Below are 27,155 nucleotides of genomic sequence, written 5' to 3'. Positions count from 1 at the left end.
CCGTGGCAAGCCCCGGAGGCCCGCGGCGAGGCGGCGAAGGGAGCGTGGGGAGTCCCTGCCCGGTCGTGGGTGCATCGGTGCGGAGGTAGTGCGACTTCTTTGCTCGTCTGAAATGTGAGGTCGGGCTTTAGGCTTCCAGGAGAACTGCGGGCATCCTCTGCAGTTCGAGGCACGAGCTGTGCGTAAGAATGAACGGGAGCAAAGCTTGGTGTTGGTCAGGCTGTCCTGCTGAGGTGACCCCAACTCGTGTGGTTGTATATAACGTAACTTACTTTCATATATCATTGCTTAGGACGTTTCAGGGTGAATATATAGTGATGATTTTGTAATTTGTAAATTATGATTTTCTCACTATGCATGTAACTCTTGGGACACAAAATGTCTCTAATGGTAGTTTTTGTAAACCTGGTGCATACCAATAGTTATGTTGAATGGGAGAGTGTGTTTTTAAAATCAATATGCTCCGTTCGTTAAAGAATTTTGATCCATGTGTTGCTTCACGGTTCATGCTTGCAGAACATGAGTTGTCAAAGGCAGTGCTATTGGGCAGTTTCTATACAGGTGATGCTGCACACCTGCATTGCCTTGCCATCTCCCCATCCTGCCAGAGGGGCTTGGAGGTGAAGACCTCCAAGTGTCCAGAGTTGGCTGCTTTAAGACTTTATGAGTATTAACTTGGCAGCCTCCTTCCAAGATTAAGCTTGGAACTGTGTCTTCTGACAAGTGGTAGACCTTGAGAAATGGAGGTAGGTAGGAAAACAGTAATGTTATTTAACTATTACAGAATTTAAATTTTTATATAAATTAGGTCCAATATTAGATTATACTTGAAACAGTCTCAGACTGGTATTGCTATAAGTAAATACCCTTGTGCAATCAAAGTGTTCTTTGTGAATTAACATCTAAATGTTGTTATACCAGACCAGAAAGAACTACCTGGATCACCTTCTGCAGGTATGCTTCAAGTAATCAGTCACAGGTTAGCCAAAGCTTAAATGGAAATCCTATTGCAGCAAACTGGTCTTGTAACTTTTCCTTCAGTGTGGAAGCATGCCCAGTGTTACATGCGATGCATTTCTCTAGATAAGAATGGAAAGGTAGATATCGTGGTCATTCCTTCAGTTCACACTTCCAGACGGTACAGTTGTGATTGTGTAGAAAGGGGACAAGATCTCAACAGCAGTATGCTGGGACAAACCTGTGAAGCACCTGGGCATCTAATGATCCTGTGGGCAGCTGCTCTGTAGGGATAGATAGGTGCAGTTCTTACCCTCACCCTCTGATCTGCGTAGGCTCAGGTTTTTCTCAGTAACATTTGCTGAATGCGTTGAAGTCTGCTTCTTGCTGTGGCTTGAGTTTTATTAGCATTGATTAGTTAGGTGCCTAAGCTGTCCTGGCATCCACAAGTGAGTGAGGCATTCCTTGACACATTGTTCTTATAGAGAACAATTATTTTCAGATTACATTTAGAATACCAGGACCCACTTAAAATACCTAAATACCTGTAGGGGAGTATCCCACCATCTCTCTCTTTTTTTCCTTCCTTCCTTCTTGCTTCTTATTCCTTTGGTTTTATCTAGAACTGTTATCGGACATGAAGAGCCAAGTTCTGAATTTGCACCTTTCATTTTTCAAGAGTGCTTGACTGTAAACTTGTATCTTGCTCTGGGCTGGTGATCTCAATCTCCTTGCTTATGAAACAGTTTTGCCTTGTTTTCAGTGCAGAATTAAGTGAGCTGTGATCCTATAATTATGTGGTTAAGGCACAAATCCAAGAATGGGGAAGTTTGATTTCTAGTCCCTTTTCCATCTGTATGTTGAATATTAAAAATTTTTGTAGAATACATATGGTTGAGCAATATTGAATTTCAAGAAAAATGCATTTTTTATTAAAGTGTGCCTTGATTCTTCAAAATATGTGTAGAAATACCCTACATTCAAAAGGGGATGTTGGAACCCACAGAAGTACCATTAGTTCCCCTGTCCTTTCCTGCACTTAATTTAGGTGATGGATTCGCAGGTGATGAATCCTCTGTGTTTCTATGCAGTGGAAAGAGTGAGTGTTGATGGAATTGTTCAGTCAGTCATGTGTGCATAAGCTATGAATTAATTATGTTGACGAAAAAGCTCTGACTCTGGTCTCCTTTCTCCTCCTACTCATGTGGTTCAGTCACCTCACTTGTTTGTACCAGCACTTCTCTTTTCTACCAGCTGATTTTCATTTTCACTCAGCCTGAGTTTGTCTTACTCATAGGTGTTTAAGTTTCAGATTTACTTTACCCCAGAGTAGTGAGATGGCTTTGGAAAGTGCTGTCCTGCTCTGGCTGCCTGTTTTCCCAATGGTGCATTCTCACTCCACTCTTGTGCAACCAATTATTGGAAAACATTTTTTTTTTTCTATATTTTAAAGCATATTTTGTTTATTTTAGTGGTTTATGTTTCCATCTAATCAGTTAACTGGGCCAACTCTTCAAGCAGCTGTGTATTTACTGGATCCAGCGTGAATGGTTTTGGCACAGGAGAGCAGAACTGCCCCTCTCAGTAGCAGCCAACAGCCCCTTTGCTTTTCCCATGTGTGGTAGAGTATTCTGTGTGGTGCTTATCCAAACCCACTGTTCCCTTGTTCAATTTCTTTTTTTTTTTTATTTTATTTGGTAAAATAACTACTTTGTTTACTCTGCGTTGGCTCTCCTGAGATACCTTAAATCTAGTAAGTGTTCTTTTCCCAGTCTAGGACAACACCCAATATTTGTCAGCAGAGAGCTTAAGATCTCATCTTTGAAGTGAAAGGCAAAGCGAGCTTTGACTTTAGGTAGGAAAAACTGAGTTTAGGCTAAGCTGTGTTGTCATTCTGGTTAGAAATACAATTTGGCCTTCTGAAAAAGTCTTTGTGTGGAGAAAAAATTCTATTGATCCCTTTTGGCAGAAGGGATAAATCTTCAGACCTAAACTGAAGAGCCTCATCTGGGAAGAGGTTCAAATCTTGGATTTGATTTCAATTCATCTGTATTGCATCATATTCCTTAATCACTTTAATACATCAAGCCATGCAGAATTAGCAAGGACACTTATCTGAAGCCTAGTATGAGTGAATGTTTGCTTGCCTGTCACCACAGCTGAAGTTTACATTATTTCCATGCCAAAAAAAAAACTATGTCAGAAATCTGATGCTTATCTTTCCTGTTAATTGTACCCTGGTGATTCTGTTTCGAAGCTTTGTTTCTCAGTTACCAAATAGCCACTTAAACTGGAAGGGACATATTTTTTGGCCCTAAAATAACATGTCTGGTGTGTGAGGAGTTCTTGTAGTCATGACAGTGAGCTTTGGATTTGGGCCTCAGAGCAAGAACTAGAGGGGTGGCATTGATGATTAAAACAGCTTCAAAGCCTAAGAAAGCAATTCAGAAAGAGCGTACCCAAGTGGCCTTGAAACCTGTTAGGTGCTTAAACTATTTTAGCACCTCAGCTTGGGAGTCTGAAACTTAGAGATGAGCTTGTATGGTGTGCTGGAACCTGGAGGAGTAAATGCCTCACTCTCTGCCTGATGGAGGGTGGCCTGACCCCAATGGTCTCATAGGCATGGTGTGTTCTGGGTACATTGGTGCACACAAATAGCTCCACAGTTTCATCTGAAGCACAGAGAAGAAGAAGGATGCTTGCCTTTGTGACAGCATGGCCACAGAGCACTGAGGACTTTATCCTACTTACAGAAGTTCAGCCCCTCTCTCCCACAGAGCCTCTGTACCTCCAGACCAAGGGGATAGAGGTGGCTTTCTGACCACTGTTTGGTGAAGCTGGGCTCACATGCATGGCGGGATGGTTCATACTACCAGAAGATGGCCGAACTCTTGGCCAGAGCTTGGCAGGGGAGGATGAAACGGGACTGAGATGGGCTTTCTGCCAAATTCAGACAGCAAATCTGTTTTGTGTATACGTATTTTGTGTATTGAGAGAAGTGCCAGCCTTCCCTACAAAGGAAGAAGGTTTTAAAGGTAGCTCTACCTATCAATGCTTCTGTGGTTTGTGATGAACTGGTGCAAAAACGAATAGTTCTTCCTGTTTCTGAGAGATTACTAAATTTAGGAAGAGCACTGTATTTAGTATCTAACAGCTGGGTGACAACAAAACATTTTCAAGACCATATTCAGTTTCCAGTAGCAGAAAATTCAAATATTTTTAGCTGTTCTCCAATTTATTTTGAAAAATAAGATTGTCGGCTCTCTAATTTTCAGTTGAAGTTCACTGTCTGCTCAGCAGTGACTGGAATAGCTAAAAATCTTCCTTTTGTAAACCTTGACCAAACCCGGAACATCTCCCTATGAATCATCCTGGCTTTTGTTCAGCTCAGTGGTGTGTTTACTTCCAGATCTAGTTTCACCAATGTTTGAAATGATAGGTTTGAATCTCTCGTGAAAGGTGTTGATTTAAACTTGAGTAGTTAAAAAAAAAAAAAAAAAGTACGTTCATGGTGTAGCCATTGTGAACTTTGTCTTGAGAGAGGGAAAGGGAATGCTGCCAGCTCATGTTCTCAGGAGCTCTGTCCCCAGTGGCAAGGGCCTCATCGTTGTAGCAGCATTTGGCCAACAATAATTGGGATGTTAGACACTCCCATAAAACTGCAACAACTCTGATTTCTGCTGATTTCTTCCAATGTCTGTGTAAAGTTATTCTAAAACATCTCCTTTATGCAGTGTCTGGTTACCACTCATCTTCCTGGGCAGCTGCCAAATACTCCAGCCTGTTCACATCTCTTGAGAGGCGCTGCTGGGGCTGTTAAAAGTGGTTGTGGGCCGCTGGTGTGGGTGGATTTAAAGCAAAAAATAAATAAATAATAAACTTCATAAAGCTAGGATCCTCCTGGACTTTTAAATGTGGTTAGGCAGCCTGAGCTCAGTGCATGTGCTCTGTAGAGCCATACCCCTAGTCTGGTTTGGATTTGAATTAAGATCCATTCCCATTTCCTCTTCTCTCATCATCCATTTAACTTATTTTCATGTATGATATGTACTAGAGTTCTCTGTTTCCTTTCTTAATTCCAGCCATAGCATTTTAATCTTGATTTATACTATTTACGTACTTCCTTCCTCTCACCGCATTGTTGTAACTGCTTAAAGGCTGTGACAATGAGGAGCAGAAGTCCTGAACAGGGTTTCCATCATGTGGAAGCTCCATGATTTGAAGTTTTTGGTTTTTTATATGTAAAATATGTAATTATATGTAAAATAACTATTACATAATTAATGTAAAATAACAAATGAGAAACTGTTTCACCTAAAACAAAGTACTGGATGTGTGTGTGCAGTTTATATATAAAGAAATATTCCATCTTGATTTTTGTAGGTCAACAGAGTAGTTATATAAAAATAGTGTTAGTGGTAAAGAAACAGTATTTTTCCATGCAAAATTGCTTGGGTTTTCTTCATTTTTTCATATATACAGTAGGAGCTATTTTTCATTAGTTGTCTGGATACTATATGTCTATGCATGTTTTTTCCACGTGGCTCTGTGGTCATGGCAGATGGCTGAGACTTCTGGATGCCATTTAGCGTTGTATTAAATTACATTAACCTGGTATCTGAAGGCCATCATTTCAGAACTGGACACACTTAGCCATGCTAGGGAACCCCAGTGCACAGACAGATGCTCTTGCCTAAATACCTTCTTCTTGGCTGTTCTGTTGAGGAAGAAAAAAAAAACGCATCCAGATGTTTCCAGTTCTCTTTGGTATCAGGGCTATAGACAGGGACTGCTGACAGCTCTATTTTTATTGCTTGCTGGCGTTACTGTAGACGGAGAAAATATTGGATTAAAAACTGACACAGAATCCATGAAGTCTTGAGCATTAAGTTAGATTATAAAGTAACCATCAGTGATTGTGGTGATTTTTTTCCTAATCTGCTTAGAGCAAAGAACTTATCTTGAATTGAATTCTTTCCTTGTTCTTGTCAAAAGCCAAGTTTTTTTACAGAGATTTCAGTCCTTGCATTTTCTTTTCTCGTGTCCTGATTTCAACTCTTGTTTTGCTGTTTTCCATCTGAATCCAAAGTGATCTACAGTCCAAAAAAATGGATTTATTCCTTCATGTTTACTACCCCAATACATACCATATTGTATATCCTTGTCCAAGTCAGTGAATTTATCTACAGTTCACAGGAACAGTGTTGTCAGTTCAGTAATTGGATGAACTGGTTGCTTGCCTAATGCAGCATTAGGAAGAAATACTATCTCTATCAACTTTTAAAGCCCAGTGCATAGGGGATTCAGCCTATTAAAATTCCAAGTTTTAAGCTTTATCATGGGATAGATTTATAACATTCTCTTCTTAATTCAAACATAAATCTCTCATGAGAAAAACTGGCTCAAATTTATGAAAATTGTGTTTTTGGCCCTTGTACTATTATTAATCTTCTGTATACTGGGGCAGACTTGGATTGAGTCTGCATTTAAGAGCTGCAGGTGCAAGGCTATAATGCTGAGAGTCAGTGTGTCCCTGGGGGCTATGTTAGAGAAGCGACTTCTGATCGTGTGCTCCTGCCAGTACTTGTTCCCCTTCTCCAAGGGGTGACTAAAGAGTAGAGGCAATTGTTCCTGCAGCGCAATAGCTCAGACACGCACCTGCTCAGCTTTATTTTTCTTCAGGGAAGTAGGCGATAGCAATTATTTCCGCTTCATGACTTTACTCTCAGTTTGGTGGTCTGAGCTAGGGCTGCGGATGCACTGAAGGCTTTTTGGCCTCCTCCAGCCTGAAGCTCTTGGAAGAAGCAGCTGCTGAGCTCAAGGAGACCACAGCTAGATTGCACAAGTGCTCTTTCTGCAGAGTTCAGCTCAGGGCCTGCGTGAAGGGAAGCATGTATTAGATCATCTCCATCAGGGCAGAAAAGCTGAGAAGGGAGAGTCGCAGTGGAACAAGGCACAGTCTTTCACAACTGCACGTAGGAATATGTGGCTGTTCCACATGAAGCTTCTGCCTTGTTTCACTTACGGACCTTTACAGCATAAGAACGTGTAAAGCCCGTGGGATTGCAGTAAGCTCTTCTTCTTCGGTTGTGACAAAAAACTTAGCTAAGAATTGACTTCTGAGGTGGTATTCTTTGCCTCAAGAGAAGCCTGTTCCAAGTGAATAAGTAATATTTTTTTGTGCAGTTGTCACATTCTGACTGCTAGTGGTGAAATATTGAGGACTCCTGCTGATGGCAAAGGTTTTAAGCCATGTGTGACATTGTTATTTATAGGAGTGCCCAGCTGACAGTTTCCGGTCTGAACGCTGTGGCAGGCATCAGAGGGCACAGGGCATGCTCCCTATAGTCATCCCCCCATGCCTCCATCTAGTCAGAATCCAATTTGGATTGTGCAGATTAGGGGAGTAGTCGCAGCTTGAGTTCTTAGTACAATGCTGCAGGAATGAGAGCAATCTTCTCCTTGCAAGTGTTACTTAATGAAATATATTCTCACCTTAGATTATCTTGTGACATTGTTGAATCTGAACTGTACGGTTCAGTTGTAGCATCAGCCTGGAAAAAGGAGGTTAGAGAAGAAGGATAACGTATTGAGAAGCAGTAGCAAATTTGAATGATGTAAAACAGACAGCCTTAAATTCATATGTATGATTTGCCTTGGTCTTGACTTACTAAAGAGAATGGTCAGAAGTTAGATTCCAATCTTTTAAAGCCTAAATGAAAAAAAAAAAAAAAAAAAAGGATATACTACTGATAATTAAGTGTCTTTCCAGACATACAGACCACATAAATAAATAAAATGGAAAAAAGAAATCGCTAGAAAAAATTAAACTGGCTTAAATATTAGAAAGGTGATTAATGTTTTGTGAAATGAAAACCAACTGTCCTCCTGCTCAAGTTGTTCAATGTAATGCAAGGGAAATTGATTGGTATTAGTAATTCAGAAGACTGGAACAAGGGAACATAATTGTGCTTCAGGTCTCAAAAAATAAGATTCTGGTCAAGCTATAAGTAAATGAGAGGAATTTGCAGGAAGGGAGTTGCTGTTTAGTTCTGTTCTCCTGGGATCAGCTAGAAAGCTTTCCCACAGATGGCTGTTGTGCCACAATTTAGCCAAGAGGGAAAGCGCTTCCTGTGCCTGGGCAGCTGGTGGTTTGTTTGTATTGTGGTGCACAGCACTTTTCCCAGCAACTTCTTACTGTCTTTTGTTACCACACCAAATTGTGTAAGTATGTAAAAATGCTGATGGCTCTTTGCCCCAGGAAAGCTATGAAAGAGTCCATCACAAAATCAACGATATCTAGACCATAGTAACTATGCATAGTCTTTTTTTATTATTATTCAGCTTTAAATTTGTAGTTACATTTTTTCTTCGTTCTGCATTTGAAATCTTTTTTCCATCTCTTTGCTGTATTTCCATCTGTCAGATTACTTGCAAGTTATCTCTCACGAACAAGTCTTCTGGTTGTCTTTCTAAACCCCTCTCATAACTTCTCTTTCTCTGTTGTGTTATTTCAGTATCTCCTTCATGATCCACTGCTTTCAGAATGAAATCTCTTTCTATTTTCAGGCACAAAAGAAGACAGTCACATTGTCTCATTTTTCCCGGAAAGCAGGAGAACTCGAATAATCACTCTGCAAATTCCCAGAGTTTTCATGCTTTTCCATGAGTTACAGTTAGAAGTGGAGGAGGAGGGAGCTCTGTGTGTTCACACATCCAGTAATTACTGCAGATATCACTTAGATATTAGATATTAGAGGGTTTTCCTAAAACAGGTGTAGATATGAGCTTCTTATCATGCACCTTGCAGGTGTGTGTTGGCATGACATTATTTTTTCCTCTCCTCCAGGCAACATACTACTGCCAAGGTTTATGATGAATAACAACGAAAACGCATTGTCCTGCCTTCTTACACTTTCAAACCTTTTTGAAGTGCCTCTGCGTCCTTTACGGACATGACAGATCAGACCTGCTTATAGTCATCCTTTCCTAAAAAGGAATATTATAACTTCGGTGAGCGTATGCCTGTGCTGCATGTCTGTGTGGGTGTGGGTGTGTGCACCATCCTTGCTCACACAGTAGCAAAGTACCTGAGGGCAAATTTCTGGGAACTATTTATGCAGTTTTACTATGTTTTACCAGTGTTCACCTGTTTCTGGACACACTGATCCTAACCCCTCTTCAAATGAAGAGCCATGCTTAGACCACCCTACAGTTCCCAGACCTTGTCCTCCAGCAATAGAACTACTAAGAAACTAGCCCTGGAAGTTAAATCATTTGTAGAATCTAAGCCATCAGAATCCATCTGACCTGCAGCAGAAGCAGCTGTTGTTGTTCTCTGTTTCCTTAATCATCTGGAGACCTGCAGTGGTGTCGTTAAGCTCTTTGAAGGAATTCTGCAATTGGGATCAACTGCATCTCGTGGGTCTGAAACACAGACAGGCAAAGAGGTAGCATAAATGTGGTGTTTGGCTGGGGTGTGAAACTGCAAGCCTGAGCTCGCTTTCTCCGTGGGGAAGTTCCTCAGTTGTTGTTCCTCTGGGGCTACTGGATCTGCAGACACTTATGTCATTCAAGGATCTATCCCAAATGTCTAATAACAATCCATCATCCCAATTTCTGGACGTTTTCTTTTACACCTCTTGCTTTGTGTGGACTTAAAGCTACTAGAAATGCTGCTGTGACGTGTTTCTGGAACACAGATCTGAGAATGTGTTTTATAAGTTTATGGCTGGCAGTAAATCTCATAATGATTGAAATCTTTGGTTTAGCCAGCTTTCCCAGTTCGGGATCAGATATTTCACCTTTGTTGCATAGTTCTAAATGCGTTACCTGATAAGCAGAGTTCTGGCTAAATGTAACCTGCAAACTTGCTGCAAAATGTACCCCTTCGTCATAAGGGAACAAAGACCTGGCATTTCTTTTGAGACTCCTTTCAGCTTTTAATATTTAATATCACAATGATCCATTTTCTATCATGTTGTTTTTATTTAATGAGTTGTTGAAAATATTTGCTGCCTTCTCCAATCATCTCTGTCTTGTAGTCATTCTGGTGGCATCTGGAACTGAAGTTTTCAATACTGTTTATCTGATTTAGCTCATTCAAAATTTCTATCAGAGGAATCTGGAAGTCATTAAGATTATTTATGTTCTCCATCTAAACCCATTAAAATAATACTGACTATAATTCTCTGGACTCTGTGTATGTGTGTGGTTTACTTTTATACTTTGTTTCCAGTGTGTTCCAATAATATTGGCTTTCTACATTAGTGTGGAAGGATGATTGCTGAGTTAAATTCGATCATCTTATTTTGGCTTTGTATTGGGAAGAGAGAAATGAAAAAGCTTACTGAAATCATAGTGAAGAACACCAAGAGAGAAAATCTGAGACAATAATGAGATCTGCTGCAAGTGATTTGATTTCTCTACCTCTTCTATTTTTGCCTGAAAATCAGGAATAATTCTCCTTTTCCTCCTGTCTTTTTCTCAGCCTAGTATCTTCAAAATGAACAAAATCTTTGATGTGAATGTATTGACTGACAAAAACTGACCCCAAGAATTAGAGATAGGATCAGAGTCCCAGCTCCTTGTTAACCGGGATGGCAGTGACGGGAGGTTGGTACATCTCTGGAATTCAGTGCCATACCTAATACGTCTGTACAGTTGTTTCTATTGGTAAATTTATTCCCACACAGATGTACATTAGTACAAACTTTAACAACTCTTAAGTGCTACACTGAAGGTTTTTGAGTAGCTGATATTAGCAAAAGCTGTGCCATATAGGAGATGTCTAACCTTTGATAGAAACATTAGTTTCTGTCAAGATTAGCAAGTATTTGTTTCATCTTCTGCAAGACTTCATTTGTTCATTTGTCCCACATGGTTAAGACAAAACTTTAACATACAGTGAAAATTGTTGCCAAGTCACTGGCAACTTGAAAAAGACAGATAAAATACAATAAATGAACTGCTCTTCTGAACAAAACAACAATAGTACACAAATACATTTCTCCTGGTAGCTTAATTAAGTGGATAAGCAATTTAGACCATTTGCATTGTGATTTCATGAACAAAGTGCTCTAAGCTGCACAAGGGAGACTTCAAACCAAATGTTTGGTTCCTCAGCAAATGCCGTCTTTTTGGTTTTGTTTTGTTTTTGTAACGTATCTGTGGGGTAAGAGTAGGAATACAGGTGCACGTTTTGTGACTGTCTTTCAAACCATTACATTTTTAAGCACAAAGAAATGTTCAGACAGTGTTTCAGTCTGAACTTTCTTTTCAAATGCTGTATTTAAGCTCAAAGAGAATTGGAAAGTTCAAACTCTGCGTCTGTACGCTTTACCATTGGTTACCAGTATCACCCACCTTCAAAGCTGAAATCTGGAAACAGCAATATTACAGTGTGCTCTTCTCTACAAGAGGCAGTGGTGAATTGCTTTTATGTTTGTCTACAACAAACATAAAAGGTATGAATGTTTCCTTGCTTCTCAATGGTGGGGGAGGAGAATATTATGGTCTAAGAATCACAGCTCTTTTAAAATATAATTAATACAGAATTACAGTATAACTCTTATATCAACAACAATGATATCAACTTTCTTTATAAGTAAGGCATTCACTCAGTGATGGAAAGGCAACTGTTTGTGAATGATGATTTGTGTTTATTTGCTGGCTTACATTAATGGCTATAGCTAAGTAATTCTGGGGAAAGTACTACAATGACATGAATTTTCTCTGATGTAAACGACTAACTTTTCCACTTTATGTAGCTGGACAGCTGGGTGGTTACTAACATTTTCCTTCCTTCGCTACCAGTAGTCTGAGTATTTTGAGATAAAAGATTGTTTTGCCAGAGCAAACTGCTACTGAAGCTTAGATACTATTGTTGCAAAGCTGAGAGCAAATGAAGCAGCTGTTTCGGCCTAGTTTAAACACCATGAACAAGAGTAAAGCATATTAATTCCAGCTGTGCATTGATAACAGCTGGGAAGGGAAATCACTGCATGGGAACCTGGAAGCAAACCTTGAATTCTATAGCACTACTGTGAGTACACTTCAGAGGGAGGAGCAGTGGTCATTGGAAATGTGGAGAATTTTGAGAGATTCTTGTGCCTGATTTTGTGTAAAGCTCCAGCAGGCTCTGTGGTTGATGGTATCACCTCTGCAGATTTGCAATCCTAATAAATTTATTTTCCAAAATAACATGTACCGGTATTCTTCAGGCTACTTCTCAGGTTTTTTCTGTTCAGGTCACTTGCATCTTGTTCATTTTGGTCTGTTGAGCACAAAGAGCAGTATACAATTAAAGGAGGTAATTAAGAACAATTCTGGAAACGTTTATGTAGTTACAATAACAAAACTTCATTTTATTTCAAACTCGTACTTTAAAGATAACAGGTTAATTCAGGCCTTAGACATGAAACCACATGCTCTGAGTGACCTTTCAAAACCTACAGCTTATAATACACGTAGCAATTCTGAGGCATACTGATAGAGTTCCAAAGAATGGTCAGTAGGTATTTGCTGTCATTATTTGCAAATTGACACATCTGATGATAACACTGAGTTGTGCCCATCTGTGGGGATAAGTGATGGTAAGCTAGGAAAGCATGTTTTCTAGGGTAGATTAAGTGTCTATAGATTAATATCTCCTTTTGGTATCCATATGTATCTGGGAGAAGGAAGAGAAGACTTTTAATGAAAGAAAAGGTTTAGGTTGATATTTTGGACATGAGTATTATTTCTGTTTATCAGAGTTTCTGTGGTTTCCTAGCTGTCTTTTAATATGCATACAAACAAAACGACTGCACTGTTCAAGCTGCAGATGGGAGTAGCTTCCATGCTGGAGCACAGAAACTTTCAGTAATTTCCTGTAACCGAGATAGCCAAGCAAACCTGTCCTATTTTGTGTAACTGTCATCTTCTCTCTTTGCTATCCCCCTTTCTCTTTCTTGTTACTTTTTTCCCCCATCCCTGCTTACTTTCATGTTCTATTTGGTGTCTTCCTCTAACCACCATGGAGCTGGAATCGTATCTTGGGTATGTTCTACAAAGAACCTTGTGTACTTTAGGTACATATAAAATGACTAGACAGCCAAAGTTTTGGACAGGAGGCAACACAGCTGTCTGTGTCCCTCTGAAAAGAGAACATGAGCATATGAATAAAGACTCTTAAATGAGGCCAGTTACTATTGTCATAAAGTTATTCTAATATTAACCAGCTGTTATGGACTTGATCTCATTCTTCAGTAGAGTATGCCTCTCTGGAGGCTGGAAGCTGGTTTTCTCTATTTCTGTACACAAAGCAGACAATTATATAATAAAGCAGGTCTTTGGTTTCATGTGTATACAATTATGAGAAAGCAATGATTCCTCAAAGAATTGTGAAAGAAGACAATCTTAGTATCATTCTTAAAGAGTGCTTTCAAATGTAAAACATGGCGTATGCAGAGTCAAAGATGTAAATGTGTATGCATGTTATGATCCTACACAAGTGATAGAGAATAAGAAATGTTATTAAGGGAAACAAACCAAAAATCACATCTTACAAATAGCTTACCAGAGCTTATCAAAACAGATATAGAGCTGAGTGAATTCCAAAGCCCGATGGCCAACACAAATGTGAGGAGAATTCTAGTGTTCCTGAATGCTCTGATGCTTTTATGACTGACATAATTGTTGTTGACCCAGGGATTGAGTACAACTAAGAATCGCATATTTAATATTGTATTTTAATTGTTCCCATCTAATATACTTTTCTGTTTTTCAGGTTTGATAGCTGCAGTGGATTGTTGACTGTGATTTCCTCCAAATTGCAACACCAAGAACAATGGCGAACGAATATATTAAAAACTGCTGTAAATGGTGTTTTTATGTGGAAAAAGAAAAAAGCAATTGTGAGTTTCAATATAACACATTGACTAAAGGTTTTGCTATTCTGGCCTCATTAATTATGAGGTTTCCCATCAACAAAATGACTTTGTCACCCTTGATAAACTTGAATTCTTTTACATATCCAAAATTCTTTCCATGCCTCCACTTGGAAATTGGACACATGCTTATTAGTGTTATAAATTGGAATTGGAACTGAAAAATAACTGGTCCGAAGTCTGCTCCTTGCCTGGAATGCTGTCTGAAAATCCAAAAAAAAGAACAGAAAAAACCAATCAGCCTAAGGTCATGTAAAGGTCTTGTATCTTGCAATCTGTCTGAAAGTGAGCACTGAGCTACTTTTTTTTTTTTTTTTCCCCTTAGAATTTTATTTGGTGTCTTAGTTGTTTGCACAATTGATCTATGATACAAATGCATAGAATTCCTCTTGTAAAATTGACTTAAGGGCAAGATAGCTATAAATATACAGCCTAAGACAGCAGAATTTGTTTTAGTACAGACATGAGGATAAATATCTTTTCCAGGTACTTGTCCTGAATGCTAGTAAAACTGAATACTAGCAACAGTAATGTATCAAGCACAGATTCTATTAAAGAGATCTGTTCAGAGTATTGTTCCAAACTTAATGCACATGTAGACTGTCTGTTTTTCTTGCTTTTTATTTTTAGCAGTTTCCATGGCGCAGGAATCTGAAGCTGTACCCACAAGCAAGCCAACTATTGTAGAGCAACCTCCATTGTCTTCAGTATCAGTGAAGCGGCAAGTTGGCTGTTCTGAGGATTATCTGCTTTCTAAACTGCCGCTGGATGGGCAGGAGGTACCATTTGTGGTCCCACCATTCAAACTGGCTTACGTACAGCCAAAAAGCCTTCCTAGTACCTCACATGCTGGAGGAATTCAAGGTAAAATATAAACAGTGTTGCTGAAATAGTGTGTATTTCAGTTGGGAAAACCTGAACAAAAATGATAGTATTTCGTTAGGTACGTTAACCAATGTCACTTTCTAACCAAAGCCAAAGAAACTTTATTTTGGTGAGAGAAATTGCTTGCTTTGCATATTATAATAAAACAATTTCTCCCTGCCCTTCTCCCCGTTCTTATCTATTAACTGTTTTTACTGTTTAGCTTCTAGAAATTTGGAGGAGGGCTGCAGGGATATGCATTTTAATTTAACCTAGTCTGTCAGTTGACTCAGAAATAGTTGTTCAGTATCTGCTACTCTTTGAAGGCTGTTAAGTACTCCTACTGAAAGCATGTATCCGTAAAACTTCTCTAGAAGCTAGGTCTTATGACTTTCCTCTCTGGATATTGGGACAGCTTTTGGTAAGGATGTCACTCCAATATGAATCTCTGTGATCCTGCATGAATGAAATTAAAAGCAGGGGTTGCATACTAATGCTTACACTCCACATAATGGAAGACACTGAAGATGAAGCTCTAATAAAGAATTTATTGGAGTCAAAGAAAGTGCTAATGTATCACCAGCATCCAGATCACTTAAGAAGAGTGGTCTGGCTTTTATGTTTATTATGTCAAAACTTTCAGCATACTAACATTCGTACTCTTTTTCAAATTTCACCAATAGGAAGCACGTGGTACTACTTGGAGGAAGGTTTTAAGACCTTCCTTATCTTTGAGCCTGCTCCCCTTCAGGTTTCTCTGCAGATAGCCAGCAGAAGCAAGTTTTTCTCTGCCTCCCACTAGCAGAGCAGGGCTGCTGCACAGAGAGACTGCTTGTTGTATATGATGGCTGCTCTGAAAGTTTATGCCTCCTATTTTGTTATGTTGGTCCACGACATCAGAGGTGGATGTTGCTGGTATAGCAGTAGAGGCTGAACCTTCCCACCAGTATCCCGTTACATTTTGTTGCCATGTGACAGAGGGGTGGTCAGACAAAATGTGGTCTGACACAGAAGTGATTATGAAGCAAAGGTGTCTCACTGAATTCTTCCATGTGGAAAAAATGGCATCCATGTGATTATATTGAAAAATCATATTTTGTAGCTGAGAATTTGTTTTATCAAATGGTGTTATTGTACTGTTTGTATCTGTTGTAGTTTCCATGGAAATAAGTAGCAGGCATTACTTTTGGAGCAATCTACGTATGCGTTCTTCAGTAGCTAGTTCTTGTAAGGAGTATCTGAACAAGGTATGGGAATGCAGGATATGCTGCTGGTAAATCCCTTTTCTCACAGGGTTTGCATTCAGACTCTGTCTTCCTTGGTCCTACCTCATCCTTATGATACTGTACATAAAGGACTCTGAGACATCTGAGTTTTCCAGTGAGAAGGAAGAGATGTTTAACAACCTTTATAGAAATGTTTTCTTTGTTCGTGCTGTTCTACAGGGTCTTATAAACCAGTGACTTGTCTTCATTGGGAGTTATGCTTCAGCCTTTCTGAAGGACCTAGACTGGCCCTTGGGCTATAAAATCAGAAGATAATCTGGCAGGATGGCTAGGCTGTTTATAATTGCTTCTCTTGAGCAAATATTTTAAATTCTTGCATAAATATTTGAAAAGTGGATCTTATGTCAAGTAGGCAGCTTCCATTTCCTTTAAAAAATAAGTATTTATATTTGGAAATACAACTCTTTAAGCCTCGCTAAAGCTATGTTTAAAAATGCAAAGTTTACTTTTTAGAGAGATATACTAAATACAGGGAAGTATGTTGTCGTTCCTTTTTTACATTTGCCGAAGCACCAGCATATTAAAAAAATACACTTATAGTATTTGTTTCTTTGATCGTTGTTAAGTATCCATAGCAGCCCAAGTTCTAAAAATTTCAGTTCCATTCCATTTTCTTTGCATGTCTGCCATTTTCCTTTATTGAAACAGAACATGCTTAGTGTAAGCTCTTGGCATCCTTTCTGAAATCAATTAAGTTCTGGCAGAGCTTCTCAATATTCACTGTAGCACGTCTCCTATTCTCATAGAAGTAAGTTGGCAGAAGGGAGAGTGTTCCTGGGCCGGAACACTGATTTTACTGTCACCTGCTGTGTAGCAATTCTTTACAGCTTCACTTTTAATATTCAGTCTAACTTAGGTTCTGCTCAAGCCCATTGTACTTGAATTCTTCACTTCACTTATCAACTCTCATGTTCCATCTCGCTGTTCTTAACTTTACTGTCACCTGGAAGGTGGTTGTTGTGGCTATATATACGCAATAATATTTTGCCTCTTATGGCATAATGTGTACAGAATTGAAGGCACGTTATAATGGGGTAAGGAGCTATTTCATAGGGAGGCTGAAATCTGGGGAGGTGAAGTGAAGGAAGCAGATGTCAGAGCTCGGCAGAGTCCAGCTCACCCCATCTCTTTTCTGTTCTGGATTGTTACATAAGGCTTCTTTCAGCTCCGGATAAAATGAAAGTCTAGAGCGGTATTCTTTGCTGTTCTGCTGAGCAGGAGGTGTGTGTATTCTCTGAAAAAACTATAAAGAAGAGAATAATGGGGCAGCAGTGCCATAATGGACTGAGCAAATGGCTGGGTTTCAAGCTTTCTCAAGTCTGTCTCCTTGTGTGTCAGCCAAGAATTCAAGTCATTTTGGATCAGTGATTTTGCCACTGACAGACTTCCTGTGAAAATTCACAGAATCACAGAATTGTAGGGGTTGGAAGGGACCTCTAGAGATCATCGAGACCAACCAAAATTGGATGACAAGGAGATTACAGTCATAAGTTGTATCATCTTTCCATACAAGACTCTTTTGGAAATCTGGGGGCTCATTAGTCAAGTAGGAATGTCCTGGGATCACTTAGCCAATTAAGTCAGAGATTTTCCTTATTCATGGACCTACCTTTCTAATGATTTACATCTTGGTCTCTGTCTTTAAAATCATCTGTATTTTAACGGTTGGGCATTTATTATGGAACACCAAGACAGGGCACACATGTATTTGTATGGCCGATTTCATTCCAATATTTTCTAACATGCTGTTGAAATCTGACATAATATATATGTCTGTTTTCTTTGTTTTCTTTTTCTTTTTTTTTCCTTTCGCTGAAGCAGATAATAATGAAACATTTTGTCCTTTGCCCTGAAGGCACTCAACCTGCCTTATGAACACAGGCAGCATGTGTTATGTCTGGAGGTCTTGCATATGATGTTTACTTGTGCTTCACAGAATCTGCCAGAGCTTCTTTTGGTGACCGGAAAGCAGAACTGTGCGGTGTGTACCAGTGGCCCCGCTATGATGTGTACAACCCATTCTATTTGGAACATCATGTTTCACCAGACCAGATTAGGCGCTTCCAAGCCAAATCAGATAATAGGAAATTATATGGATCAGGTGAGAAGAACTGCACCCTTTTCTATCTTTCTCTTTTCTTCAAGGTCAGTAGGTAAGAGATAAAGCTATTATTGTACAGAAGATGTTCGATTATAGCAGTCCTCAAGCTGGTCTGTATACTATAGGTACTTCCTGGTAAGGGAATTGATTGAGGAGCTGGCTCTGCTTGATATCCAGCTGTGCTGGTACATTGTATCTTTTAGGGGCTTAACAGGGCTTGCATGTATCACGTGACTGTAGATAGAATAGCAAAGCAAGCTAGGGTAGCTGCCTCTGATCCATAACAGGATACAGTACTGAAGATTCTAGCTACCAGTATTTGAGGTAGAATGAACAAAGAAATCGCATGGTTTGTTGATTGGAGGAATACCTGGGAAATGTTATGTGGAGAGGGAAACAAGCACTAAAAACATTCAGGAGCAGATTATGAGAACAGGTAAAAAAACAGGAAGCTGTGCTATGTGCCAGCTTTTATGTAGTTTGCTATTTAAAGCTGTAGAAATGTCCCCACTTCTCACTGCTTCATTATGTTTAATTACAAGGGAGGGCTGTGACACAGTATCAGTAGAAGTTTAGATACAAGTTTTTGGCTGTCCAGGAAAAACTTCTGTACTGTTCATTGGTATATGTATCTTGTATATAATGCATGCTGTTTACAGTAAAGTAGATGACTGTGTTTAGCTATGGAAACCTATTCAGAAAAATCATACACTCAAAGAAATATCCACATCTCTTCATCAAGATGGATGCTGGCAGCAGCATGCATTTTTAAAGATGTGTTTGTCAGAAAGGTATTGCATGTTTCTTTTACAGCTGGGGAAACTGTTTCAATCAGTGCTCTGTTTAAAAATAATTTTGAATCACCATAGAAACTAAATTGAAAGACCATATTTTTTAAGAGAACAAAACACATAATTTAAGTAGCTTTTAACACATGCAGTTTTGCTGGACTTTTGCAAGCAACCGTGGTGGGAGACCAGTGGTTTTTATAAAATTGTCTTAAACATCTTCCCTTCAGTTCATCATCTGTTTGTTTGTTTGTTTAAGCTAAGTAAATATTTCATTAGTTTGTTTTAGTAAGCTCAAACAGGAGAAAGGTCACTCAAGTGTGTCTACAGTAAAGACTTGCATAAAGACAAGGGCTCAAGCATCTACTGAAAACACCATTTCTGTTGTGGAAGTAATTTTGAGGCTGTCCATTCTGCCAGTGCTGCCAATGTGAATAGGTTTGACTGTTTCAAAAATGGAATGCTCAACTGGCTTGTTCTCACCGTTTTGTCATTTCAGGAGAGTATTTTGAGAACGAGAGGTGAGGAAAGGAGGAGAAACCCTTAGTTATCATCTAGTTAGGTTTTATTTCTGCCATGAGTCTACTTAAATTTTAAAAAGTCTTCTTAGTATTTTTTTTCCAGCAATGACACTGTTCATACTGTTCTTTTTGTCTTTTTAGTTAGTGATTTAAGAACTAGTGCTTTGCCTGGATCACTTGATTTAAGTCATTCAATGTTTGATCTCAGAAGCCCACCTCATCGATTCATGAAGGTGAGTATTTCTCATGCTTTAGTTGTCACTTAGGTTGTACTGAAAATTCAGTACATTTGGTGTATGTTTCAGTCACACTGTTTTAGAGGAATCGCTGAAGGGCATTGTCCTGTGCACTGGAGGGGTAAAAGGGAAAAGTTCAATGTCTTCGCTAACCTCAAGTGTTTATTTGGCTGATGTCTCCTCTGGTTACTGCTATTCAGGTCCAACAAAGCTGCTGAGAAACTTGAGTAGGCTTTTAGTTAGGATAGGATAAGTCCGTGGTTTCTCATCTTGTGATTTTTTTTTTTCCATCACTTGAAAAGACGAACATTAGAAGTTTACATTTATGCAAAAAATGATGCTACATTTTGTGTATTTATTTATTTGTTCCTAAATAATCTTCAGTTACATGACATAAACTTGTGTACATACCAGTGAGTGAAAAAATCCGTTGGTCTAATGTGTCCTGTATTTATTCTTTGCATCAAGATAGTAACTCCGTGCTGGACCAACAGATTGATAGGGAACAGGTTAAAGATTTGAAATTTCTTATTTTGTTTCCATCATGTCTTGTCTGATGATAGAATTTCTATGACTTTCTGCATCTGTTGCTCTGATAGAAGGGGTATGTTTTGCTGTTTTTCCCTCTGCAGAGATACGATTCAGTCTCCAGTGTACCTAGCAGCACCTCCTCCAGAAAGGATTCACATGGCAGTAACAGGAGTCTGGGTGATGTTTTGTTTGTTTAACTTGTAATGCAATATCTCCTTCGTACTTGCAATACTGAGCTGTCTCTAACGTTGATTTTTATTTTGTGTATCTATTTATTTTTGAGATGAATCTGATTAGCAAGTCAATGGGGATTACTTTGCAATTTGAAATTAAGAGTTTTGGCCTTGTGCCTTCCTGTTGTCAGGAGATTGAGCCAAATGGGCCTTTCAGGAATGCAAGTTTTCATGCTTTTGAAAAATTAACCCTGGATTTACCATTCCAATGAAAGAAGAAATGACAGATTTTCTGTTAGAATAGAAAGTGGCACTTTGGTCACAAAGCCTTGTCTTTTTTTAATTTATCAGTATTTTTCTGTGGGAGGTATTTGGATTCCAATACCTCTATTACATTAAGAATTATGCAAGAAAATTGCATACAAACCTGCTGTATTTGAGAGAAATGCTCAAGAAATCGAGGTGATGCAAAATAAACCTTAAAAATCAAGTCCCCATTAAAGTCTCCCTAGTAAAAGTCAGAATTTCATCCAGCCTCCTCAACACAACAAAGAAACTCTGGGTATTAAGTGACTCTCAGAGAATATGCAGTGAAATGTTTCTTAGGCTGGGTAAGAATGACAAATAGCAGACCAGCTTATTAACTTAACACTGGAAGTGATTAATCTAAGGGAAGTGATAGATGTTTTTATTTGAATGTGTTTTGGGTGTCTCAGGAATGTGCTCCTTTTGTTTCTGAAAGGCATTTGAGTGCAACACAAGTTATTGACTTCAGTAGAGATAACTGTGGTAAACTGTGGAGTTAAAATGCAGGTCAGGCAACAGGACTTCATGGATATTTTATCCTAAAAGTTTTTGGTTTTTTTGTGTTAGGATATTTTAAATGTATGTTCTGAGAAATTTTCAAAAATAAGCAGACCACCTGCTAATGGGTTCCTTTATTCTTGGAATGAATTTTTATCATAGCACATTGCTTCTAGAAACACCAATTGGCCTTTTTTTTCCCCACAGATACCATTACGTTATCAGGTGATGAACGAGACTTTGGAAGACTGAATGTAAAGTTGTGCTACGTTCCTTCTGTGGAGCAGATCTGGATCACAGTTTTACATGTCAGTAAATATAAATAAGCAAATATTAATATATTAGATTATAACTTATTCAAATGGCTATTTTACTATACTTTTTTGTTCAAATACCAGAGAATCAGACTTAACTAGAATAATGAGAATTAAGGAATACTTTGAGGAGAAAAACAATAATAATACCTTCAAGTATTAATATAAGCACAGTTCAGTCAAATGTTCCTGTTTGGCGGTGAGAAACTGTTGGATGTGGATAAAGAAGCTGAGCAGGTCATAGAGTTGGTCCTGCTGTAGAGATTTTACAGTGGAAATTTGGAGACAGTAATTTGAAGCAAATTTAGAAGCACCATTTAACTGACCAAATCTAGTAGTTCTTTCAGGGCAGAACTTTGAGGCTGTATAGTTCCTGTGGGTTTTTTGTTAACTGGTGTGACACTGGCTGCTTCATACATTTCCAGGAATTGTGAATAATTTTTAGGCAATGGAACTTCTATTACTCAGAAACCTTGTAACTAAATCAAATGATAAATTTGCAAGATTACGTAAGGAATTTCATGATTTATCTGCTGTTGAACTTCCACATAGTGAAATAATTAAAATCTGCTGAAGAACTTTTACTCTCCGCTGTAGAAGCAAATTATTAAATGTTCTGAAGTGATATAGTTCTTACCCTGGCTCTGATTTGCATTCAGTAAGACAGGAATTATGTATAATTCTGGGGCAATGTAGACCTTATGTTTCTAACTTGTCTGAAAGCTGGTTGGCGTGCATTATCTCAACTGACTCTGTTTTCAATGTTGTAGTGCAAAGGGCTGAGCTGGCCTTCCGGTTGTGGGGAAAATCCTCATATCTATGTCAAGGGAATTCTCATGCTGCCCAAGCCTGTGCAGTTCAAATCCTCTGCCAAGGAAGGCTGCAATGTAAGTAGAAGCAGAAAAAAAAACACCAAGAAACCTTCCCCCCAAAATAATGGACCAACACCCAGTTCTGTATCATATTTGCCGTGGTAACTGTCTAGGTTCCAGTTACTATTTCCCTTTTCCTTTCTTTTTTTTTCTCCCCATTTCCAATTTCTCAGAATCCTTTTACAAGGCTTGTTCCAATTTCTTCCCCCTTTGCCCTCCACTGTATTCCTCCTTTTCTCCCAAATCTGCTGGACAGTTATGGGATGCACTTACAGAGTATCATGAACCATTCTGGTCTTGGCAATTGAATGGAGGGGGAATGGAAGAAATCCGAACATAATTGTAGATGCAAATTCACCTGGGGAAGGTAAAGGATGAAGTACTACTTCCAGCGCTTCGCTAAGGCAGGAGGCAAAAGTAAGCCGTGCTTTGTCCATGCAAAAAGTAGTAAGAATTGGTCATGAGGCACAGGATTCCTGATGATGGCAGGAAGATAAAGGGGTTGGGGCCAGGAGGACGGAGAGGAAGCAATATGAACAACTCATAATATGAGTCAAAGGTGAAAGAATGTAAAATGAGCAGAGAGACTGGAACAAAAGGCCTCAGGACAGTGTGTGCATGCTGTTGTAAAGCTGCAGAAGAGTTGTCAGCTTGTCCTGGTAGTGAGCAAGACTCCAGAGCCTTGTCTCTTCCCGGGGTGTAACAGCGAGATGAAAAGTCTACATGAACTTACCCACTGTAAAAACACATCTCTTCATGACAGCTTGAAATGGTATCCAGGAGCAGTGGCCAAAGGACCCTGAAAACTTTGTTTCTAGGTTTGGGATCTAATGGGACTCTCTTATTGAGATCGTGTTACCTGTCTTTCTTTTTAGGACATTGAATTTATGGAAACTTTTGTATTTGCTATTAAGTTGCAAAGTGTTCAAACTGTCAGACTGGTATTTAAAATCCAGACACAGACTCCTAGGAAAAGAACAATTGGAGAGTGCTCTTTGTCACTGCGGGAGCTCAGCTCAGAGGAGTCAAATCATTGGCTGGATATATCTCCTCCTTCCAAAGCACCTGTAAGTGCCAATACCATAAATGCATGTTGTTGTATGACCAGACAATGCTGTTGAAAATGGAACTAAAATAATTTGGTAATAATTCAGTGTTAACAACAAAGTGGTTGTTTCTTTTTTCCTTTCTTGGATGAGGGACATTAGATGAAGAAAAAAAAGGCACTTCTGAACTGTGCACATCCCTGCCATGATCATAAACCACAGCTGCTTCTAGGAAAAAAAGCTAGAACTTGCTTTTCAACAACATGGCCTATGGCTGGAGGGAGGGACATTCTGGGAAGACTTTCCAGGACACCGAGTAATTGCCTTTTCGTACCACAAAAGCATCAGAAAATTCTTAGGACTCACAGCGAGAGCTCACAGCAAATGGGATTTGTTTTTATTATGGAAGAAAATACTAAGATCTTCAGTGGCTTAAAACTGCACATATATATATACATATTATTATTATTAACGTTCAGATTACATGCTGTGAAGTAATAATTCAGACAGTTCATTTCCATTAGAGTAATAAAAAACAGGTGGTTGTCAAGTGCCATTTTCACAGTGGGATTCCTTTCCCCCTACTCCCACTTTGTTTGTTTCTTCTACAGATTGTGTCTAGACATTTGTATTTTTAACAGATTAAACTTGAATTGGCAATTCAAAAGCAAATTTTATCTAAATATGTCTAAGTAATATGAGTGACACTCTTGATTTCTAACAGAAGTTAAACTTTATATCTGTACTTCTAACAAGCATTGCTTCAAAAGCAGTAACTTTCTACAAAGAAAGTAGAAGATAAAGCTGTTTCAGATGCCACTTCATTTTAGCGTAAATTCCTGAGTCTGTCCATGCTGGCTTTCCTCACCATTGTATCTGAGAGCTCTTCAGATGCTGCAGGTCCACAAACTATCCTGTGAGGCAGCAGTTTTCTCTTACTTCCCAACAGAACTGAGTCAGTGGCTCCCTCTCAGGTTTGCACAGAATGTGTGTGGCTGAGGTGTGAAGAGAATTTGGGTCTCTTAACTGAACTGAAGTGAAATTAATCTTTGTCTTTTTATACTGTTGTTTATATCTTCAGATTGCAAAATGTAAAAGAGGGGAAGGAGAATTCCAAAATTTTTTTCTGTTCGTAAAGCATGCCTGTTCTCTCACTTTCACACCCAGATTTAGTAGTGCACTACTGCAGGTCTGATCTTCCCTATATGTGTCCACTTTTACCACTGAGGAATCTTTCCCAGGTGAAACTTGAGGACTCAATTATTTTTCCAATATCTTTGGCTGCAGCCCATTAGGGCCATACATGCACTGCACATAAGCAGTGCGTCAGTGGAGCACATGTACAGCAGCTGTGACAAGTGCAAGATGCATTTACTTACTGTGCATCTGCAGGATGTATATACAACACATACTTATATTTCTGTCCAGGAAATCCCAGATAGGAACAAGTGAGCCCAACATATAACAGAATTCCTGCATTTCCTGAGTTTATAAGCAGCTTAATCCAGATGTTATGGCAACATTCTTCTGCTTGTAGGTGTGCCGCACAGAACTTCAAATAGGAACTTGTTTTCAAGCAATAAACAGGAGGATTCAGTTACAGATTCTTGAAGCACAAAATCTTCCAATTTCATCTACGCCGCTGTCGTTAAGTAAGTTACATCAGCTGTCTAAAGCCATTTGTAGCAGGTAAAATGCTGATCAAATGGGTTGGCAATTCATAGCATTCCTTACAAACTTCAAACTAACATATTGTGCAGTAGGTTTCCGTTGCCAAGGCTTGTTTCCATAGATGTCTCATTTGATTACATTTTGTTTGGTTTGAAGCTGCACATTAAGTGTTCTGGGAGATTTTATCCCAATATTAATCCTGACATAAAATAGCGTTAGCTTGCACTTGCTGTTTGGATATGTGTTAATCAGTTCAACGTTAGTGAACATAGTTTGTGTGACTACTCAGGAAAGCTATTGTACAGTTTTTTTGGCCAGGCTTTTGAGAAATTATTGTTAAAGCATACATCAGTTCCTCTTTGGGTGTGTTTGTGAGTAATCTTTGTGTGTTATGCTTTTTTTCTTCCCTTTTTTTTTCTTTTTTTTTTTCTGTAAGGTTTCTTTGTGAAAGTTGGAATGTTTAGTACAGAAGGGCTGATCTATAAGAAGAAGACTCGTCTCGTGAAGTCCACTAATGGTCAAGTGAAGTGGAGAGAAATGATGATTTTTCCAGTTAGCCAAGCTGAACAAGGAATCAGTTTTCTTATCAAACTCTACAGCAGAAGCTCAGTGAGAAGAAAGCACTTTCTAGGACAGGTTGGTTTCTGCTAACTAACATGATAGTCTTGATATTCTTAAATCCAGTTGCAGGGTTGGGTTTTTTTGTTTTTGTTTTTTTTTTTTAACTTCATTAAAAAAATACTTTAAGGTGGTGCATAGGGAAATAGTGAATTCGAATAAACTTCTTGATATAATTCAAGAAAAAATGGTAGGGGACTCTTGAACATCACAAGCATCAGAATGGAAGTTGACATTTGATTTTCCTTGAAAGGAAGTCCTTAAGTCTTTTTTGTGTGGAAAGTTATTACATGAAAGGTTCCTCCTTATGAACAGATGAATGATGTTGTCCTTGCCTCTAGGTTTTCTAAAGAAAACAAATACAGCATTCACAGCAGCTCCATGACGTACAGAAAGAGAGTGTGTAGTAGTATGCTCACAAACAGGTGTGTGTAGAAAAAAATACAACAGCAACAACAGCAGATTTCCCTTCTGAGCAAGACAGACACGTAGTCAGCACAGTATTCTGAATGTGTATGATCAAGTTATAATGTGAACAGACAGAAAAAAAAATTTAGCTGGAAGGGTTTTTTTTTTGTTTTATTTTAACAGCTGGAACCTCTGTAGTATGTATTCAAGTACATTTCTGTGATCATACTTATTTAATCACCATACTTTATAAAACTTGGTATTCTGGTCTCTTTTTATTCTCTCTGTCCTCATATTCTAGTTGCTCTATCTTACCACCAGCCTGCCTGTTCTTTCTCTATTTTTATTTCTTAGCTGTTCCAACTGCTAAGTGCATTCTCTGATCCAGATAGATGTACTAAGAGAATTTTAATATATGCATAAATTAATAATGTGGAGTGATGTTGAGATTCCAACTGTAAAGTCATTTGCTAACTGAAGGATGGACTACTCTATCCTTGGGTACAGAAAATGATAGTTTCCCATTCTGGCAGTGTATTTTGTGTGCATGCTGGGCACATGCACTTTAGGAGATGCTGTTCTGCTATAGAAATGAGTTATGTGATCTTCCTCCATTTTATTGAGTATAATGGCCCACGTATTCCATCTTTCTGTGTTTCCTATTAGTAGAATTAGATTTGGAATGGGAAAAGAAACTGTTCTTTTTAGTTGTAATACCTTGGGGCAAAACTAATTGGGTATGATTTTGCAGTAAGTTAAACAGTACGTGAGGTCATCTCAATCTTATGAGTTGCATTTAATCATGGACCTTATTTTTACAGGGAGCAAATGAACAACTACTGCTCTTCAGTTATTTGGAAAAGGTTGTTTCAGCTCATGCAGGCAGACATTGCCACATAACACATGAAGACATAAAATACGGCTCAGGGAAAAGCGTACATTGAGCAGTTGGCTGGGTGGCTGGAAAAAGATGAATATGGCTAGATCTATTAACTTCTTTCTTCAGAGAATGATGATTAATTGGATGCTGTTCTAA

The 27,155-nt window shown here is 38.8% G+C and overlaps 2 protein-coding genes across 3 annotated transcripts in view; both read left to right on the top strand.

Annotated features, from left to right (window-relative positions):
• The window catches only part of TRIP11 (thyroid hormone receptor interactor 11), a 308,569-nt gene that overhangs the window by 98,399 nt on the left and 183,015 nt on the right, over window positions 1-27,155 (top strand). Inside the window, 7 exon segments of the mRNA XM_031553780.1 lie at window positions 11,254-11,423; window positions 14,517-14,750; window positions 17,973-18,137; window positions 19,588-19,679; window positions 23,252-23,443; window positions 24,960-25,074; window positions 25,530-25,729. Coding sequence (XP_031409640.1) covers window positions 11,254-11,423; window positions 14,517-14,750; window positions 17,973-18,137; window positions 19,588-19,679; window positions 23,252-23,443; window positions 24,960-25,074; window positions 25,530-25,729 — 1,168 coding nt within the window.
• The window catches only part of TC2N (tandem C2 domains, nuclear), a 36,846-nt gene continuing 9,691 nt past the window's right edge, over window positions 1-27,155 (top strand). Inside the window, exons 1-11 of one of the 2 annotated variants that reach the window (XM_019615839.2) lie at window positions 1-85; window positions 13,727-13,853; window positions 14,520-14,750; window positions 17,973-18,137; window positions 19,588-19,679; window positions 20,315-20,390; window positions 21,398-21,498; window positions 22,275-22,391; window positions 23,252-23,443; window positions 24,960-25,074; window positions 25,530-25,729. In XM_019615839.2, the coding sequence (XP_019471384.1) occupies window positions 13,787-13,853; window positions 14,520-14,750; window positions 17,973-18,137; window positions 19,588-19,679; window positions 20,315-20,390; window positions 21,398-21,498; window positions 22,275-22,391; window positions 23,252-23,443; window positions 24,960-25,074; window positions 25,530-25,729 (1,356 nt within the window). In that variant the 5' untranslated portion in view covers window positions 1-85; window positions 13,727-13,786. Of the gene's footprint in view, window positions 86-13,726; window positions 13,854-14,516; window positions 14,751-17,972; window positions 18,138-19,587; window positions 19,680-20,314; window positions 20,391-21,397; window positions 21,499-22,274; window positions 22,392-23,251; window positions 23,444-24,959; window positions 25,075-25,529; window positions 25,730-27,155 lie in introns of both variants that reach the window. The other variant, XM_031553649.1, reaches the window with a different exon arrangement.

This window comes from Meleagris gallopavo, chromosome 5 (genome assembly GCF_000146605.3).
Source record: "Meleagris gallopavo isolate NT-WF06-2002-E0010 breed Aviagen turkey brand Nicholas breeding stock chromosome 5, Turkey_5.1, whole genome shotgun sequence".
NCBI classification, from domain to species: Eukaryota; Metazoa; Chordata; class Aves; order Galliformes; family Phasianidae; genus Meleagris; species Meleagris gallopavo.
This window is presented reverse-complemented; position numbering and strand designations above follow the sequence as displayed.